General features: G+C 40.1%; 1 protein-coding gene across 2 annotated transcripts; it reads left to right on the forward strand.

Moving 5' to 3' along the window:
* Positions 1 to 8,098: 8,098 nt before the first annotated feature.
* Positions 8,099 to 19,714, forward strand: OLR1 (oxidized low density lipoprotein receptor 1). Of its 2 annotated transcripts, none has more exons than XM_069585726.1 (6): positions 8,099 to 8,303; positions 10,348 to 10,449; positions 11,951 to 12,196; positions 17,372 to 17,511; positions 17,828 to 17,943; positions 18,525 to 19,714. In XM_069585726.1, exons 1-6 carry the CDS (start codon positions 8,225 to 8,227, stop codon positions 18,667 to 18,669), a joined length of 828 nt encoding a protein of 275 aa, XP_069441827.1. In that variant the 5' UTR covers positions 8,099 to 8,224; the 3' UTR covers positions 18,670 to 19,714. The 2 variants fall into 2 exon arrangements, with proteins under 2 accessions (XP_069441827.1, XP_069441829.1); XM_069585728.1 differs by having other exon boundaries at positions 8,099 to 8,294.

Raw genomic sequence — 19,714 nt, forward strand, 5'->3', positions numbered from 1 at the left:
TGAACCCTCATCTCCTGCATTGGCAGGTGGATTCTTTACTGCTGAACCACTAGGGAAGCATTCAGCGAAACAGGCCAGGACTATTACTACTCTGAGGCATCTAGGATGAGCTATGAAGAACTGAACAGCGGATCTTCAAAAATAGATACTATTACAGGAGAAACCAGTTCTATCTTACAACTACTGGAAGCTCCACCAGGAAGACAAAATATTCAGTTCAGTTCAGTTCAGTCTCTCAGTCGTGTCCGACTCTGCGACCCCATGAATCGCAGCACGCCAGGCCTCCCTGTCCATCACCAACTCCCGGAGTTCACTCAGACTCACGTCCATCGAGTCGGTGATGCCATCCAGCCATCTCATCCTCAGTTGTCCCTTTCTCCTCCTGCCCCCGAATCCCTCCCAGCATCAGAGTCTTTTCCAATGAGTCAACTCTTTGGGTGAGGTGTCCAAAGTACTGGAGCTTCAGCTTTAGCATCATTCCTTCCAAAGAAGTCCCAAGGTTGATATCCTTCAGAATGGACTGGTTGGATCTCCTTGCAGACAAAATATAGCGTCTGTATTTTACAAACAATATGCAGTTTAAGTATTGAGTGGTGACTTCAGAGGCACTGAAAGTCAGCAATAGGACTAGACTCAAGGAAGTTTAACAAAATAGGAGGATTAAGATTATCATAGAATTACTGGTTTTATATGCCATGTAACACGTTACTACAAATTATGTAAGCAGCAATGTAAAATGATACACATTTATTATCTCACAATATCTGTGGCTCAGAAAGGTGGGCACAGTTTAGTTACAGCCTCTCCTTAGGGTCTCATGAGGCTGTGCTCAAGGTCCTTGATGGCTTGCATTCTCACTGAAAGACTTAACTGGGAAAGGATTCATTTCTAAGCTCCCCTAGGCAGAATTCATGCACGTTTGTTTCTTGAGATAGGTACAATACCTTATGTAACCACATATACATGATCACATACATTACATCACCTTTACTTCATCCCAAGCCACAAATTCCACCCACATTTAAGAGGAAGAGATTACGCAGGAATAATGAGAACCACTTACAGTCTGTCAAGTCTGTCCACCTATCTGCCACATAGAGATTGTAGAAATTATCCCCAAGGATCTTTCCAAAACAGGAAAAAGCCAAAAATTCCTCAATGAATCAATGGATAAACAAGACGTGACATACTTATGCAGTGGAATATTATTCAGCCTTAAAAAGGAAGGAAATTCTGACAGTTACTACAGTGTTACTGCTGCTGTGTCCATGCTCTAGTCATGCCTGACTCTATAACTGCATGGACTGTAACCTGCCAGGTTCCTCTGACCATGGGATCCTCCAGGCAAGAATATTGGAGTGGGTTGCCATTTCCTTCTCCAGGGGATCTTCCTGACTCAGGGACTGAACCCACATCTTTTGCATTTCCTGCACTGCAGGTGAGGCCTTTACCACTGAGTCACCTGAAAAGCCCATATACTAAAACATTGGATGAATCTTAAAGACATTATGCTAAGTGAAATAAGACAGATATAAAAGGACAAGTATCATAAACTTCCACTTGTATGAGGTTCCTAGAGTAGTCAGATTCATAAAGGCAAAAAATAGGATGGTGGTTTCAGGAACTGGGAGGAAGAAGAAGTGGGGTGCTGTATGAGTCAGGGTTTTCCAGGGAAATGAAACCAATAGAATTTGTATATATACCTAAAGAGATTTATTATAATAAATTGACTCATTCAATTATGGAGGCTGACAAGTCTAAATTTGTAGTGTGAGCTGGTGGGGTCCAGACCTAGGATAGTCAGTGGTGAGTTCCTGTCCAAGTCCAAAGGCTATCTCTTGGAGAATTTTTTTTTTTTTCCTTTTTTGGAGGAAGGCTAGTCCTTTGTTCTGTTTAGGCTTTCAACTGATTGGATGAAACCCACTCACATGGAGAGAAATCTTCTTTACTCTACTGATTGAGATGGTAAATAGTAAGTGTTAGCTGCTTAATCGTGTCTTACTCATTGCTACCTCATGGACAATAGCCCACCAGACTTCTCTGTCCATGGGATTTTCCAGGCAAGAATACTGGTATGGGTTGCCATGCCCTTCTCCAGATCTTACCAACCCAGGGGTCGAACCTGGGTTTCCTGCTTGGCAGGCAGATTTTTTTTTACCATCTGAGCCACCAGGGAAGCCTATATTGAAATGGTAATCTCATCCAAAAACACCCAGCAGAAACACTCAGAAGAATGTTGGACCAAATATCTGGGCAGGCTGTGACCCAGTCACGTTGACGCATAAAATCAACCATCACAGGAGTTATTGTTTAAAGGATACAGTTTCAGTTAGAGAAGATGAGAATGTTATGGAGATGGATAGTGAAAGGTTAAGTAGCAATGTGAATGTGTTTAATGCCATGAAACTGTACACCTAAAAACAGTTAAACTGGTAAAAATGTTATATTATATGACATTTATCACAATAGAAAAAAAAGAACCCACTTATTTCTAATGGGCTTAAATAGCAGAAGGCAAAACATGGCTCTCAGCACGGCCGTGCTGAGGAGCTAGATCACGTGGAAGACAGTGACTGATCTAGTTTTTCCCACTGTCCACATGATGGCACTTCTGTGTGAGCTCTGTGTCCCTTCTTCAAGAGACATCAAGAAAAAGTCTGAAGGACTTCTCTGGCAGTCCTGTGGTTAAGACTCCAGGCACCTGTTTGGGGACACTGAGATCCTGCAAGGGGTAGGTATGACCAAAAATAAAAACAAATGCAAAGAAAAGGTTTGAAAGTGAATGCAGGTATCCTCTACCAGACAACATGCTTAAAGTCTTGTGTGAAACTGATATTCTCTGTCTTGGTGATCTGAAAACTCTTTCACTGAATCCTTTGAGAGAGTTTCATACTGCATTAGGAGAAGGCAATGGTAACTCACTCCAGTACTCTTGCTTGGAAAATCCCATAGATGGAGGAGCCTGGTAGGCTATGGTCCATGGGGTCTTGAAGAATCGGACACAACTGAGCAACTACACTTTCACTTTTCACTTTCATGCATTGGAGAAGGAAATGGCAACCCACTCCAGTGTTCTTGCCTGGAGAATCCCAGGGACAGGGGAGCCTGGTGGGCTGCTGTCTCTGGGGTCACACAGAGTCGGACATGACTGAAGCGACTTAGCAGCAGCAGCATGCTGCATTTATAATACCACTCAGAAGAAATCACCTATGTCTTTTATAATCTGATATAACTGAAAGAACAGTGAACTGAGTTTTTGCGTAGCATCAAACAGAAAAAAGATAGTCAGTAAACCACTTAATACAGTTGCGGTTTGGGGGGATGACTTTAGTTCTACTTTCTCAAAATAATACAGTTGAGATAGATTTTCCTTAAATTTCTTTGTAGTTTAAAAATCTAGTTCATGCTGGTGATGTCTTGGTAGTTGAGAACCTCATGTGCTGACTGTTAACTGTTTGTAGAATATAACACAATTTACATAGTATGCCTGGTATAGAAAAGAATGAGATTTCCTTAACGGAAGGCAATCAAACCTTACTTTTCAAGAGTTTATAGTTTAAATGGAGAGATGGAATAACACCAATGGAATTGAAAATCAACACAGTGCCTGTTAGAACTGGACATGGAACAATAGACTGGGTCCAAATCAGGAAGGGTATACATCAAGGCTGTATATTGTCACCCTGTTTCTATAACTTATATGCAGAGTATATCATGAGAAACGCTGGACTAGATGAAGCAGAAGCTGGAATCAAGATTGCCGGGAGAAATACCAATAACCTCAGATATGCAGATGACACAACCCTTATGGCAGAAGGTGAAGAAGAACTAAAGAGCCTCTTGATGAAAGTGAAGGAGGAAAGTCAAAAACTCAACATTTGGAAAACTAAGATCATGGCATCCGGTCCCATCACTTCCTGGGAAATAGATGGGGAAACACTGACACTATATTTTGGGGGGCTCCAAAATCACTGAAGATGGTGACTTCAGCCATAACGCTAAAGGTGTTTGCTCCTTGGAATAAAAGTTAAGACTAACCTAGACAGCATAGTAAAAGCAGAGACATTACTTTGCCAACAAAAGTCCATGTAGTCAAAGCTATGGTTTTTCCAGTAGTCATGTGTGGATGTGAGAGTTGTCCTATAAAGAGAGCTGAGTGCTGAAGAATTGATGCTTCTGAACTGTGGTGCTGGAGAAGACTCTTGAGAGTCCCTTGGACTGCAAGGAGATCCAACCAGTCCATCCTAAAGGAAATCAGTCCTGAATATTCATTGGAAGGACTGATGTTGAAGCTGAAACCCCAATACTTTGGCCACCTGATGCGAAGAACTGATTCATTTGAAAAGACCCTAATGCTGGGAAAGACTGAAGGCGGGAGGAGAAGGGGACAACAGAGGATGAGGTGGTTGGATGGCATCACCGACTCAACAAACATGAGTTTGAGTAAACTCCAGGAGTTGGTGATGGACAGGGAGGCCTGGCATGCTGCAGTCCATGGGGTCTCAAAGAGTCGGACATGACTGAGCCACTGAACTGAACTGAACTGACAATGCATGTTAGAGTATAGGAAATGAAGGTGGAAAAGGAAATTGATGATGACAATCCAACCTCTAAAAGTTGAGAGGATTTATTAAAACATAAAATAATTGTTTGTGAAGGAAGTACAAGATTTGTAGAGCTTGGCACCAAGTCCCAGACTGCTTAGGGAGATTCCTGTGAGTGTTGGCCCAAAGGACAATGGATGATTATGCTTTTCTGGGTCTCATAAGTGAAGTGTGGAGGTGAATATCAGAACTCTGAGAGATCTGGCTCAATCTTAGGCCTTCTGTAGTTCTTTCTGGTCTTGTGTGTTTCTTTAGGTATTTTAACTATGTACTCACATGCATCCTTCTGAAACATTACTTCCCAGGACATCCCGTAAAGGCTAGGAGGATGGGATATGCTCTAAGAAACACGTGTCATATCCCTTCCCTCAACAAAGTTACCTGCATGTCTCACCTTCTAGTGTATTTGTGCTCAGTCGTGTCTGACTCTTTGGGACTCCATGGAGGGTAGCTTGCTGTGTTCCTCTGTCCATGGGATATTCCCAGAAAGAATACCAGAGTGGGTTGCCATTTCCTCCTCCAGGAAATCCCCTGAATCTTCCCAGCCCAGGGATTGAACCCATATCTCCTGTGTCTCCTGCATTACAGGCAGATTCTTTACTGCTGAGCCATGGGGGAAGCCCATAATGGCTCATATTACTCCACTAGGATATTGATGGCCTCCAAAATAGCTGTCACTGTGAGAAATGAAAAGGTTTCCATTTCATTGTGGTGTCATTTCAGTGTTTATTAATCACCATTAAAATAATTTCCTGAGATTCTGTTTATGTGTACAGTCACTGTGGCAAATGCAGTATTTAATCTTGCTTCCTGGCATTCACAATCAAGGGAGGTGGAATGGGTCTTTAGTTAAAAGGAAAGTAACACTGATTTGTTACGAGCTGATTGGAGGAGGACATATTGGCTACATGCTGAGTTTTCCTTCCTGAACTGTCTCACAGAATAGCCCTTTAAGTGATAGACAAACTATTTTCAATTTGGTCCAGGTACCCTGTACAGAAAAAGGGAGGGCAAAAAACTTAGGGACAGAAATGAAATCCTAATTAAACTATCATATTTGTGAGTTTTCCTAATGGTTTCCTAGATATTTTATTTATTTACTTTTCTCCAATCTTCTTTTATGTAGTCCCTGATTAAAAAAAAATTTTATGTATTTGGCTACACCAGGTCTGAGTTGCAGCATGAGAACTCTTAGTTGCAGCATGTGGGATCTAGTTCTCTGACCAGGGATTGAACTCAGGGCCCCTGCCTTAGCAGCATGGAGTCTTAGCCACTGGACCACCAAGGAAGCCTTCCTATATAGTCCCTTCTTTATATATATATATTTTTTCTGGCATCATTTAAAGCATATATTAGCTATCACACCATTTTTGCCCATAAATAATTCAAAAAATATCTCTCATAGATAAGGATTTTTTTTTTTAAGCAAGAATAACTGCAAGGAGACATTTCTTTTCTGGTTAGGAAGTTGTTGGGGGTGGAGGGGGGATAGGTGGGAATTTTATCAGTGAATAAATGGCAACCCATGGACAGAGGAGCCTGGTAGGCTATATGGGGTTGCAAAGAGTCAGACATGACTGAGCAACTTCACTAGAGAATGTATTCTTGCCTGGAGAATCCTAGGGACAGAGGAGCCTGGTGGGCTGCTGTCTATGGGGTTGCACAGGCTTGGACACGACTGAAGTGACTCAGCAGCAGCAGCACATATAGTATCTTTGTTGAGATTCCATAGAAATCTTTGTGACTTAAGGCAAACACATATAAAATGTATTCTTTGATGAAAAATTCAACTGTGTTGAGTGTAAACCTGTATGCAGGTCAGGAAGCAACAGTTAGAACTAGACATGGAACAACAGACTGGTTCCAAAGAGGAAAAGGAGTACGTCGAGGCTGTATATTGTCACCCTGCTTATTTAACTTCTATGCAGAGTACATCATGAGAAACGCTGGGCTGGAGGAAGCACAAACTGGAATCAAGATTGCCGGGAGAAATATCAATAACCTCAGATATGCAGATGACATCACCCTTATGGCAGAAAGTGAAGAAGAACTAAAGAGCCTCTTGATGAAAGTGAAAGAGGAGAGTGAAAAAGTTGACTTAAAGCTCAACATTCAGAACACTAAGATCTGGCATCCAGTCCCATCCCTTCATGGGAAATAGATGGGGAAACAGTGGCTGACTTTATTTGGGGGGTTCCAAAATCACTGAGATGGTGATTGCAGCCATAAAATTAAAAGACACTTACTCCTTGGAAGGAAAGTTATGACCAACCTAAACAGCATATTAAAAAGCAGAGACATTACTTAGCCAACAAAGGTCCATCTAGTCAAGGCTATGGTTTTCCCAGTGGTCATGTATGGATGTGAGAGTTAGACTGTAAAGAAAGCTGAGTGCCGAAGAACTGATGCTTTTGAACTGTGGTGTTGGAGAAGACTCTTGAGAGTCCCTTGAACTGCAAAGAGATCCAGTCAGTCCATCCTAAAGGAAATCAGTCCTGGGTGTTCATTGGAAGGACTGGTGTTGAAGCTGAAACTCCAATACTTTGACCACCTGATGCGAAGAGCTGACTCATTTGAAAAGACCCTGATGCTGGGAAAGATTGAAGGCAGGAGGAGAAGGGGATGACGGAGAATGAGATGGTTGGATGGCATCACTGATTCAATGGACATGGGTTTGGAAAAACTCCAGGAGTTGGTGATGGACAGGGAGGCCTGGTGTGCTGCGATTCATGGAGTCACAAAGAGCTGGACAGGACTGAGCGACTGAACTGAACTGTGTTACTACTGCTAATAATAATAGCTATCATTTATTGAGTTGTTACTGTGTTTGAAATACAAAGCTTAGCACTTTCACTCAGTATCTTATTTGAATCCCTACAACAGCTTTATCTACGTTATCAAGTAGACATTGTAGTGTCCCAATTTATAGCTAAAGACATTCCCCTAGATTATAGACCAAGGGAATAGTAAAGGAAAAAAAACACAAACTAGCTCCATCTGCTGCAAATTTCTCTATACTGCCACTGTATGAAATAGTATTCCTAAGTTCTAAAATTACCAAGGTTGTCACGGCTAGAGAGATGAGTCATGTGATTAACTGCCAAATTCTTAAGCCTACTGCTGAAAAAAAAAAAAAAACCATCAAAATTAAAAAAGAAAATGTGAGACTTATGAAAGACCCCAGTGTAAAGATAGTCTGTTATAGTGAAATAAACATTTATGGATATTGGAATAAAACTCTAGTCTAAATCCACACTCTTCTACAAATTTTGTGGGACTTACTCTTTTAAACTTCAGTTTTCTTATCTGAAGCATGAGTAAACATCCACTCCTCTTAAGGCTCATGGAAAATACAATTTTCCCTTTCATAAATTACTTGGTGAAATATCCTGAAACACTATCAGATTCACCACTTTCCCCTCCTGCAATAAACATATCTCAAGAATTTGCGTCAGCCAACTTCCCAATATGAAGCAAAGCTGCTCCTTCCTCCTACCAATGATTGAGTCATTCCACCAGATATCAGTAGCTATTTAAACACTCCAGGAGGAACTCACCAACTTTTACTTTGTAGAAGTCCTCAACAGCTTCACTCTCTGATTCTTGGAATACATTTGAAAATGACTGTTGATGACCACAAGAGTATGAGAGATCAACTTGATCAGAAGCCAAATGGCGAGACAGCAAAAGGTACTAGAGGTGGGTAAATGAATACAAGGACAGAGTTCATTTAGACCTGTAAACTAACCAAATATAGGAGCAGGAAACTATAATGCCTGAATGTGGGAAGATATTAGAGTTAATAACATTTACTTAAAAGGAAAACAAGTCAGATATAATGGTTATTAAAGAAGATGATGATAAACTAACTTGGTATGAATGATGATATAGTAGAGGGTGATGATAACCAACTCTTATTGATCATTTGCTATAGGCTAGTTTCTATGATATTCACTTTATATGCATTAAAGCTTTACACCTTGAGGTTGGGACTACTATCCTCTCCCTTTTACAGAGGACTAACTGGTGATCTTCCCTGGTGGTGCAGAGGTTAAAGCGTCTGCCTGCAATGTGGGAGACCTGGGTTCGATCCCTGGGTCAGGAAGATCCCCTGGAGAAGGAAATGGCAACCCACTCCAGTATTCTTGCCTGGAGAATCCCATGGACAGAGGAGCTTGGTGGGCTACAGTCCACAGTCGCAAAGAGTCAGACACGACTGAGCAACTTCATTTTCACTTTCAACTGGTGATCAGGAGGATTAACTAAATTACCCAGTTTTACGTGGCTATTAAGTGGTAGAGTTAAGACTGAGCTATAATATGGGAGGAATATTGACCAGAGGGAAATGTCGATTGAAAGATTTACCCAGATATTTTTTTCTAATGCCAGGATAGAGCAATTATTTGCAAGACACATAATTATCTTCAACTTCCTTTCTGCCAAGTTGCCAGACATAGTCTAGAAGCTTAATCACTCTTGAATCAGTGAATGAACCATATTCCTTCCTGTCAAAACTTCTATTTGGTTTGATTCATCTGTAGAGTGCTTTTGACACTTGAGAACTCAGTGAAAATAGTAATATTTGATCATTGATTGATTTGAATCATTACACATTCACACTGGAGCTTTTGTGATGTGATGGTCCAAGCCATGTAGCTACTCGCAATTGGATTAAAGATCTCTGTTTGGATCTTAACATCTGTGTGATCTTAGGCAACTAACTGAACGGTCAGTTTCCTTATTTGCATATAGAGAGTTAACATTTTCAGTGCCTTATTTGTTTATCTTACAAGGTGAGGAGTCCAAATCCTTTATTTGAAATGTTTTCCTTCTGAACCAGTAGTATCTGTGCTTTTTCGGTGGTGGACTTCATAATAAGATATTCATACACTTGTGAGCTACATGATTTGCTTTTATAATAATGGGGAATTTTTTTTCTCATAACAAGAGTGCTAAAGCTGGTGTGAGTGAAGGACGTGATATTAATATGAATCAAGTGAATAAAGAGTTTCATTTATATTTTTTCTTTGGTCAATAACCCCAGGTCCAAGATGTATTTATTTTTAATGAAATAAAAACTCAATAGCATAAAATTATGTGTTAGTTCTTTGAGGCGTTCTCAGTTGTTAACTGACTAAAGACTTTACTTATTTGATGTCTAATATTCATTTATTATATGTTACTTATAACTGTGGTTACGTGTGTGTGGGGTGTGAGTGTGTGTGCACACGTATGCATACATACACATGGTCTATACTGAAAATATCAGACTCTGCCTTGTGGAGGAAGTTGATCCAATCAAGCTGAACTGAGAGTTTCTTGAGACAAAGCATATGCTTTAGAATCAGATACTTGGAGAATTCCCAGGTAATCCAGTGGTTAGGATTCCATGCTTCCAATGTCATGGGCATGACTTTGGTCCCTGGGCAGGGAAGTTTAGAGTGGCAAGGTCCAAAAGAAAAAAGAAAAAAAAAAAATTGAACTTAACTAGAATCAGATCCTTGGAGTCAAATAGCTGATATTGAATCCCAGCTCCTAAATTTCATCAGTTGTGTGACCTCGGGTAAATTACTTAAAGTTTTTAACTGCCCATATTTTTTGTCTGTAAATGTGGATAGTGAATTATTTGCAGAGTCATTGGAAAGACTAGAAGTAAGTAGTGCAAAGTGCCAGGTACAGGCTGGATCCAAAGAATTGTCTGACCACTTACCTCCATCATTTTTGTCTTTCTGAATCACTCTAGGTCTTCGTTTTGTTTCTTCTTGGAAGTGGTACCCTGCTGCTGTGACCCTAGGGGTCCTTTGTCTGGGATTACTGGTGACTGTTATATTGTTGATACTGCAATGTAAGTGCTGAGGCAGGGAAAGAAGGGAGAAAAAAAATAAGGGCTTATAAACACGGTTTATTGGTTAGTTTCATAGTAACTATAAACCACCTTGATTTAGATACATTTGAGGCAGACTGTTTTTAGGAGTGAATGGGAAGATGAATGAGTTTATTGTGTTCTTCCCTCAAATAGATTGAGGCATGGGGTGAAGATTATGGATATTAGGTTTTTGTTTGATTTTGTTTCCAGAACTTCATAGATAGAGTCCATTTAAATCCCAGAATAATGAGGAGGGAAATAATTTGAAGTTACTAACCCATAAGATCACCTGAGGGACCCATAAAAAGACATTTCATTTAGTTTACATTGAGTTTTAATACAAGTGGTTAAATACCAATTTAAAGTTAACTCAGAAACACAGTCTTCATAAATACAATATTTAAAATATAACAGTCTTCGGATTTACAATATGGCCATTTAGGAAAGAGGGGATGTCAAGAGGAAAAGAAATGAAAAGGTGAAAGTGAACAAGAAGGGGAAAAAATGGCTATGATCATACATCTCATCCACCTATGTATTTAGGTTATAGCTTTGAGCTATTTTGGCTCTCTAGAATCCTAGAATCCAAGTTATGAAGGCCTTTGAAGTGCTAATTTGTTCCTCAATTGGTGTTTAAGGTCGCAAACCACTTAGTTTTTCAATCTATAAACACTTTGGACCTGTAAATCCTTTCCTAATGATGTGGGAGAAGAGCCCTTGACTCAGTGGTGGTCATTGGAAGAGTCTTCCTCTGAGGTTCTGACCACTTTTTAACAGGGTCAAGTATGGGTTTCAAGCCAAAGGGTCTACTTTGTACTGAACCATCAGACTTATAGAATTGAGACATTGGACCCTTAACATTTGTTGCCTGCTTGATTTCACAACCTTCCTTTCATTTTCACCCTTTCTAAAAACAAACAAAAAAAACAAGCTAAAATTGAAAAACTGTTTTCATATTCTTGCGAAAGCAGCTTAAAATAATCCCATGGGAGAGTTTCTCAAAAACAGGGTGAGTGTCACAGTTTTTATGTAAAATCAGGAAGTGTGGAAGGGTGGAGAGAGGGCAATTAAGACACAGAATTTAGACAGAGTAACTCATTAATGACAAGTGCTACTAATAGTCACTGAGTATGATTGGTGTCTGACTGTTTTAGATTATCTGCATTTTACTTATGCCACTGATGAGTGACTTAACCTGTGACTTCTTTTAACTTGTGTGTAACTCTCAGTAACAAGTAAATTCCTGTTTGTTTGTTTGTATTTTACCACAAGTATCTGAGACTTTCTCCAACATTAATATATATATATATATATATAGCAGAAATATCAAATAACTTCCAAATCCATAATTTGAGTAAAGTTGGGTTGCTTTGTTGTCAAAACAGATGGCTTGATTCTGTTCTTTGATTTCACCAAAATCCAGTGGAGGCATTTTTTTATTGGGAATTGGAATTGGAATCTAAATTTAGTTCTAATTTAGTATCCCAGGTGTCTGATCTCCTAAAGCAACAGCAAGCAAACATTACTCACCAGGAAAATATCCTCGAGGGACAGATTTTAGCGCAGCGCCAATCAGAAAAATCTTCCCAGGAGTCACAGAAGGAACTCAAAGAAATGATAGAAACCCTTGCCCACAAGCTGGATGAGAAATCCAAGAAACTAATGGAACTTCATCGCCAGAACCTGAATCTTCAGGAAGTTCTGAAAGAGGCAGCAAACTATTCAGGTATGAGGGCGAGAGGGGGTCAAGAGAGACAGTAGAAGCTTATGTGTAAATCTTAACCTTTCTGTTGAAGTGTCCCAAGGACAATATTGGTGTATGGATGCATCTATCATTTTTCATTCTTCAGATTCTACATTAGAGGCCCTCTATTTTTGTCATCCTTGCTCTGGAGAGTGAAGTTGCTCAGTCGTGTCCGACTGTTTGTGATCCCATGGACTGTAGCCCACCAGGCTCCTCTGTCCATGGAATTTTCCAGGCAAGAGTACTGGAGTGGGTTGCCACTTCCTTCTCCAGGGGATCTTCCAGATCCAGGAATTGAACCCAGGTCTCCTGCATTTCAGGCAGATGCTTTACCCTCTGAGCCACCAGGGAAGCCCCCATCCCATGTCATCCTCACTCTATCACATGTCCAATTCTTGAGATTATCTGATTCAATCAACCACACTTTCTGGTGGGTTTAAGCTTTCCTTCCTCACAAGAGCCTTCTCTTTCTTTCTAAGATTTTAATTTTGAGATTTTCTGGCAGAATCCTCCCACTTCTTTGTACAGGTTCTCATCTCTTTCCATTCCAGTGTATCATAATCACTGATTTCTTTTCCCAAGTGGTCTCCTTTGTCCTGGGGATTCCTAGCTCTTCATCAGCTTTATTCTATGGGACTGTTTCTTAAAGCATACAACTACGTCAACATTAGTTGAGTCAATAGAGGTGAGCTGGCTTGTAAGTGTTAAGTAGATACTTCAAATCAGATAAAAATGTGAGGGACCCAGGAAGTCAGTGCATATGAGAAGAACTGAGTTGATCTCAGTCGACGAAGTGAACTAAGAATCTAGGAGGCAGGTAGAAATAGTAGCATCTATAACAAGGAGAGGATAATGTGAACTCTGATAATACAGAACTGATCCATACGTACTATTTAGTTTTTCAACAGTGTGTAATTAAATCAGGTATGTGCTTTTAGTCATAGGGAGCATTAGAAAGTGCGAAATGGAGTTACTTTTGGTAGTACCTTGCTTTCTTGGTGGGGCGCCTGAGAATCTTATTCTTGACAATAGCACCTAACTGCCACTTAATAAACAGAGATTTCTCTAGCTTCTTGCTTGTACAGCTCATGGTCTCAACCATGTAAGTTTGTTGACTAAAGATTACATAGTAACAGTTTACAGATACCCATGCATTAATTTTGTAGATCAAAAAGTTGAAACACAGGTAAGTTTAATGATAAGTAGGTTCATGTAAACTTTTGCAGTTTACAAATACCTTCAGTATGTATGTGCTCAGTTATGCCCAACTCTTGGCGACCCTATGGGCTTTAACCCACCAGGGTCCTCTGTTCATGGATTTCTCCAGGCAAGAACACTGGAATGAGTAGCCATTTCCTCCTCCAGGAGATCGTCCCAACCCAGGAATTAAACCCATATCTCCTGCATTGGCAGGCAGGTGGATTCTTTACCACTGTGCTACTTGGGAGGCCCTCAGTATGTACAGTTCAGTTCAGCTCAGTCGCTCAGTCATGTCCGACTCTTTGCGACCCCATGAATCGCAGCACGCCAGGCCTCCCTGTCCATCACCAACTCCCGGAGTCCACCCAAACCCATGTCCATTGAGTCAGTAATGCCATCCAGCCATCTCATCCTCTGTCGTCCCCTTCTCCTCCTGCCCCTAATCCTTCCCAGCATTAGGGTCTTTTCCAATGAGTCAACTCTTTGCATGAGGTGGCCAAAGTATTGGAGTTTCAGCTTCAACATCAGTTCTTTCAATGAACACCAGGACTGATTTCCTTTAGGATGGACGGGTTGGATCTCCTTGCAGTCCAAGGGACTCTCAAGAGTCTTCTCCAACACCACAGTTCAAAAGCATCAATTCTTTGGCACTCAGCTTTCTTCACAGTCCAACTCTCACATCCGTAGATAACCTCTGGAAAAACCATAGCCTTGACTAGATGGACCTTTGTTGGCAAAGTAATGTCTCTGCTTTTGAATATGCTGTCTAGGTTGGTCATAACTTTCCTTCCAAGGAGCAAGTGTCTTTCAATTTCATGGCTGCAATCACCATCTGCAGTGATTTTGGAGCCCAGAAAAATAAAGTCTGACACTGTTTCCACTGTTTCCCCATCTATTTCCCATGAAGTGATGGGACCAGATGCTCTGATCTTAGTTTTTTGAATGTTGAGCTTTAAGCCAACTTTTTCACTCTCCTCTTTCACTTCCATCAAGAGGCTTTTTAGCTCCTCTTTACTTTCTACCATAAGGGTGGTGTCATCTGCATATCTGAGGTTATTGATATTTCTCCCAGCAATCTTGATTCCAGCTTGTGCTTCTTCCACCAGGGTTATTTAAATTTCCAAAATAAGCAGAAATTTTTAGACAAGCTGATTTTTTTAAGCAAGTGTCAATTGTATATTGAACCTCTTTAAGGAAAGAACAGCTGAGGAAATACAACCATCTTAAATAAGGCTTAAAGGAAGGAACCTAATATATCAAGGACAGGGATGTTTATATAAGCAGACATAGCTACATATCAAAAATGGTTTATTTCACAGGTGGGGCCATAAACTAGTCTTGTTTTTATCAGTCATATGGGATTAAAATTATGTCAGGACTATTCAGAACCATCTTCCAGTGGTGCCAAGTTTAGAGAACTAATCAAAAACACTAGATGATGTGTCTTTTGCTGGCAGACATGCTTTTCATCAAGCAGCTTTGCGAAGATTCTCAAAAGCAACAACAAAATACTATGCAGAAAAATATGCCAGTTTTCTCAAGTTTGAGATAAGTTTTATCTTTCTTACTGACAAGTCTGTGATTCTCCATAAAAGTATGAAGAGGGCGAGATGCTGAGAAATTCACATATGTAGTTTGCTTGAGGTCAGCCAGCTAGAAAGATGCAGTGCCTTCCAAGTAACAGATATTTTAGGACTGGAATTAGTGGTGGTTCTCAACTTTTAGTGTACATAATTGTCACCCAAGTAGCCTGTTAAAAGTGGCAAGTTCCAGATTTTCCTTGAAACACTGTATCAACATGTCTTGATAGGCACCAAGAAGTATTTCCTCAATCCATTCAAACTCAGGAGCTTGAGAGGCAATGTGATATAATGGGGGCTTCCCAGGTGGCTCAGTGTGTAAAAAATCCACCTGCAATACAGGGGTAGCTGGAGTCGCAGTTGTATCCCTGGGTTGGGAAGATCCCCTGGAGGAGGATGTGGCAATCCACTCCAGTATTCTTGCCTGGAGAATCCCATGGACAGAGGAGCCTGGTGGGACGCAAAGCGTCAGACACTACTGAAATGACTGAACACACACGCATGGGATATACTGATAAAACACACAGATGCTGGATTTAGACTGCCTACGTTCAAATTCTCATTTTCTCTGTCTTTCAAATGAAGAAAATGAATGAACTTATACATACTGTTGTTATGAGGATTAAATGAGCCAATACATAAAAATTACTGCCAACCATTAATGGCACCTAGCAGTTTTTGTGTTTGTTAAATAAAAAATAATTAAAGAAATACAGGTGGTTTGAATACATTATGAGATTCATCTTTTTCACTTTTTCATGACTTGGAAAACCTACCTAGACTTTTCTTTTAGTTCAAGAAAGCCAGTATTCTCTTTCCTTCAACATAGTAAGACAGGACTATGCAAACTGAGAAGAATCTTGCACTCTTTGCTTTCAGCCCCGTGTTCTGTATGTCCTCTTTCATTCACTTTCTCCTTTCGTAGTTCAGTGCCCTTCTATTTTGTCCTCTCTGATAAAGCCTGTTCTTACAAAACTATCGGATGATTTTATGTCACAAAGTGAAATTGAAATGTTGCCTTTCTCAGGGATTTGAGTTTTGTATTTTTGGTCACAGCATAGAACAAAGGGCTTTGTTCCCTAGTAGAGAGGTTCCAAGTATTACTAACACACAGAAGAGATGGTGATGATGGTAATGAAGAAAGGAAGAAAGGGGAAGGGTGAGAGGGAGAAAAAGGTGAGGGGAAGTGAGAGGAAGAGGGAAAGGAGGAGAAGGAACTGGGGAGTGTTTAAAATATCTGTAAACACATAGACAGGTTTCCCTGGTGGCCCAGACAGTAAAGAGTCTGCTTGCAATGCAGGAGACCTGGGTTCGATCCCTGGGTCGGGAAGTTCCCCTGGAGAAGGAAATGGCAGCCTACTCCAGTATTCTTGCTTAGAAAATCCCATGGACAGACCAGCCTGGCAGGCTACAGCCCATGCAGTCACAAAGGGTCAGACATGACTGAGCGACTAACACACGCAGACACACAGACACTGTCATGTTTTTGCCTGTCTCCTAAGCCCCAAGGTTTTTGGACTTCCTGGGAATTTTGCTGCTGAAAACTCTCTACCTACTAAAATCTTGTTGAAATGAAGATGCCCACTTTGCCTCCATATACTTTCTCCCTAAAGCAGCTCTGTCCAAAAGAAAATACAGGGGATACCACACATGCAACATTAAAGCTTCTATTATTCTATAAAATATTACAGAAAAACTTTTTGGCCACCCCAATAGGAGCCACATAAAAAATGAAAAAGAAAGAGATGAAATTAATTTTAGTGACATATTTTATTTCATTCAATATACTTGAAATATTATCGCAAAACTAATCAGTATAAATATTATTCATGCAATATTTTACATTCTTTTTTTATACTAAATTTTCAAAATTAGGTGTATTTTATACACACTGCAAATCTCAATGCAGATGAGCCACGACTCAAGTACTCAAAAGCCACATAGGGCTACCTATCCAGAGGTAAGAATTATAGGATCTAAGCCTAACTTTGTTATTCAAAGAGCTAAAGTTTTAAAATATATAAGCACATCTTTTAGTAACAGAATAGCTACTAAATATTCATCCCCTCTCATTTTCATAGTTCCAAACATAATTAAAAAAAATAGATCAGTATCTAATATTACATCCCAGCTCAAGCCTTGCTTTTTAATTTAGTTTTCTAAAATCAGAATGCATATTTTTTCCTCCAAAAAAAAAAAAAAAGAGAAATAAAGACTCTAGGCTATTTAGGAATTTGCAGAGTCTGGGTGTAATTCTGACTAAGAAGAGATGGCATGCATGTGGGAGTCCTGAGAGGTGAACTGAGTTAAGAATTGTAGAAATATTAATATCTTTTCTCAGGCACAACTCACTGATTAGATATACTGTATTTCCAAGGTCCTTGTCCCCAAGACTGGCTCTGGCATGAAGAAAACTGTTACCAATTTTCCTCTGGCTCTTTTAATTGGGAAAAAAGCCAGGAGAACTGCTTGTCTTTGGACGCCCACTTGCTGAAGATTAATAGCACAGATGAACTGGTGAGTGTAATGGATGTGTGGGATGTGTCGGGCTGGATTATTGGGTCATAGGTAAGCAGATCTGGTTTAGACCCTCAGTAGAGGAGTGCTTGCTTAAGAATCAGAATACGTACATGATTTCTAGCCTTGTGTGGCCACTGGATATGTGCGTGACCTTGGATGGACAGGTTACTAAGTATTTCTAGGCTCCACTAGACTTCGCTGTCAAGCCATGGAGAGGATGTCAAAGTTCTCTTTGAGTTCTTTAGTTTCGTGAATCTAATCTAAAAAGTCCACATCCACTCATTCATTAACACAGAAATGTTACTCCCCACAGGAATTCATCCAGCAGATGATTGCCCATTCCAATTTCCCCTTCTGGACGGGGTTGTCAATGAGGAAACCCAGCTACTTGTGGCTTTGGGAAGATGGTACTCCTTTGATGCCCCACTTGTAAGTTTGTTGCTCTGTTTTAGTTTCGTTTATTTATTTATTTTTATTTTTGTCGCTTTGCGTAGGCTTTCCCTAGTTGCCGCGAGCATGGGCTGCTCCCCCGCGTGATGCGTGGGCTTCTCACTGCAGTGGCTTCTCTTGTTGCCAGGCATGGGTCCTAGGGGGTCGGGCTTCCATAGTTGTGGCTCTTGGGCTGTAGAGCACAGGCTCAGTAGCTGTGGCACATGGGCTTAGTTGCTCCAAGACATATGGGATCTTTCCAGACCAGGGATCGAAACTGTGTCCCCTGCATTGGCAAGCAGATTCTTATCCACTGAACAACCAGGGTAGTCAGTTTCTTATTCTTCACTGAACCTACTAGTGAAGTTACTGCTGCATTCCATGCAGTGTCCTCTTCTTGCTGGAAAGAATCTTGGGGAATTTCCGAATCTCTCTCTCCAACTCTCTCACACAGCAACTTGCCCATTTATCCATTCGGATCTTCTCTTAGCTTTTCCTTCTCACATTTATTACTGACTTGAAGCTTTAAGACAAGGTGGCAGTAAATCTAATTTTTCTCTTTTTTTCCTCCCTGCCTGCAGGTTTAGAATTCAGGGAGCTGTTTCCCATATGTATCCTTCAGGGACCTGTGCGTATATTCAAAGGCGAACTGTTTTTGCTGAAAACTGTATTTTAACTGCATTCAGTATATGTCAAAAGAAGGCGAATATATTGAGAGCACAGTGAATTTGAAGGATCTGGAGGAAAAGAAGAAGACCTTTGAATTCTCTTCTGGAGTTTAAGCTATACTTCGTCACTTAGGTGTAAACCATAAGAGCCTCGGGAACTGCCTGCTACTAGTTGAGTGCAGAACTCCTTAGCAGAGACTGGCCCAGCTGCCTGGCACCTTGATAGCAAAAGTTGTAATTCCCTCTGTATATTTTTCCCTAACTTGTTCCAAGTCCTCCCCTGCTGGACTTCAGAGAAGTCAATTTTCCTGTTTCCATTGTTTCTAAGAATTTGTTGCCTAACTCAAGGTCACACAGCATTTTTCTCATTTTTGTCCTATGCTTTCTTCTAGACATTGTAGAGTTTCAGATTTTTCATGGAAATCTAGAACTTATTTTAGGTTAATTTTTAAGTGACATATGGATGTATGGAAGTGTTTTTTTTTGGCTTGTGGGGATTCAATTGTTTTTGCAACATTTGTTGAAAAGACTATTCTTCCTTCACTACATTGCCTTTGCACTTTTGTCCACAATTTTCCATACATGGCTGGGTCTATTTCTGGACTTTCTATTCCTTTCCATTGATTTATTTATTATTCTTGGCTTACAACAGCACCTTGATATTTTGAATTCTATGGTTCTTTAATATATCTTGAAATCACATGGTAGTAGTTATTCATTGGTATTCTTTTTTAGAGTTGTTTGGTTAATCTATGCTTTTGTATTTCTGTCTTAAATTGGCTTGTCCATTTCTAAAAAAAAAAAAAAACTTGAAATTTTGAATTGCACTGAATCCATACATAAATTTGGGGAAAATTGAATTCTTAAAAATATTGATTTGTTCAACTCATGAAAAAGGTGTATTGCTCTATTTAGGTATTCCTTATGTTCTTTAAGCAATGCTTTTTAATGTTCTTTGTGTAGATGTTGTTAGATTATCATGTATTTCACATTTTTTATGCTACTGTAGATGGTATTGTTATCATTTGTAGTTCTTATTTTCAAAGTCTTCTGCTAGTATGTAGAGTTATAATAAAGTTTCATATTAATATTATACCCTGAAA

Source organism: Ovis canadensis, chromosome 3 (assembly GCF_042477335.2).
Source record: "Ovis canadensis isolate MfBH-ARS-UI-01 breed Bighorn chromosome 3, ARS-UI_OviCan_v2, whole genome shotgun sequence".
NCBI classification, from domain to species: Eukaryota; Metazoa; Chordata; class Mammalia; order Artiodactyla; family Bovidae; genus Ovis; species Ovis canadensis.

Bases quoted from the DNA above. Each gene is read 5' to 3' on its own strand.
- OLR1 (XM_069585726.1), top strand. From the start codon at position 8,225: ATGACTGTTGATGACCACAAGAGTATGAGAGATCAACTTGATCAGAAG. The intron at 8,304-10,347 runs GTGGGTAAATGA...GAATCACTCTAG, and splicing joins GACAGCAAAAGGTACTAGAG to GTCTTCGTTTTGTTTCTTCT. The intron at 10,450-11,950 runs GTAAGTGCTGAG...GTTCTAATTTAG, and splicing joins TATATTGTTGATACTGCAAT to TATCCCAGGTGTCTGATCTC.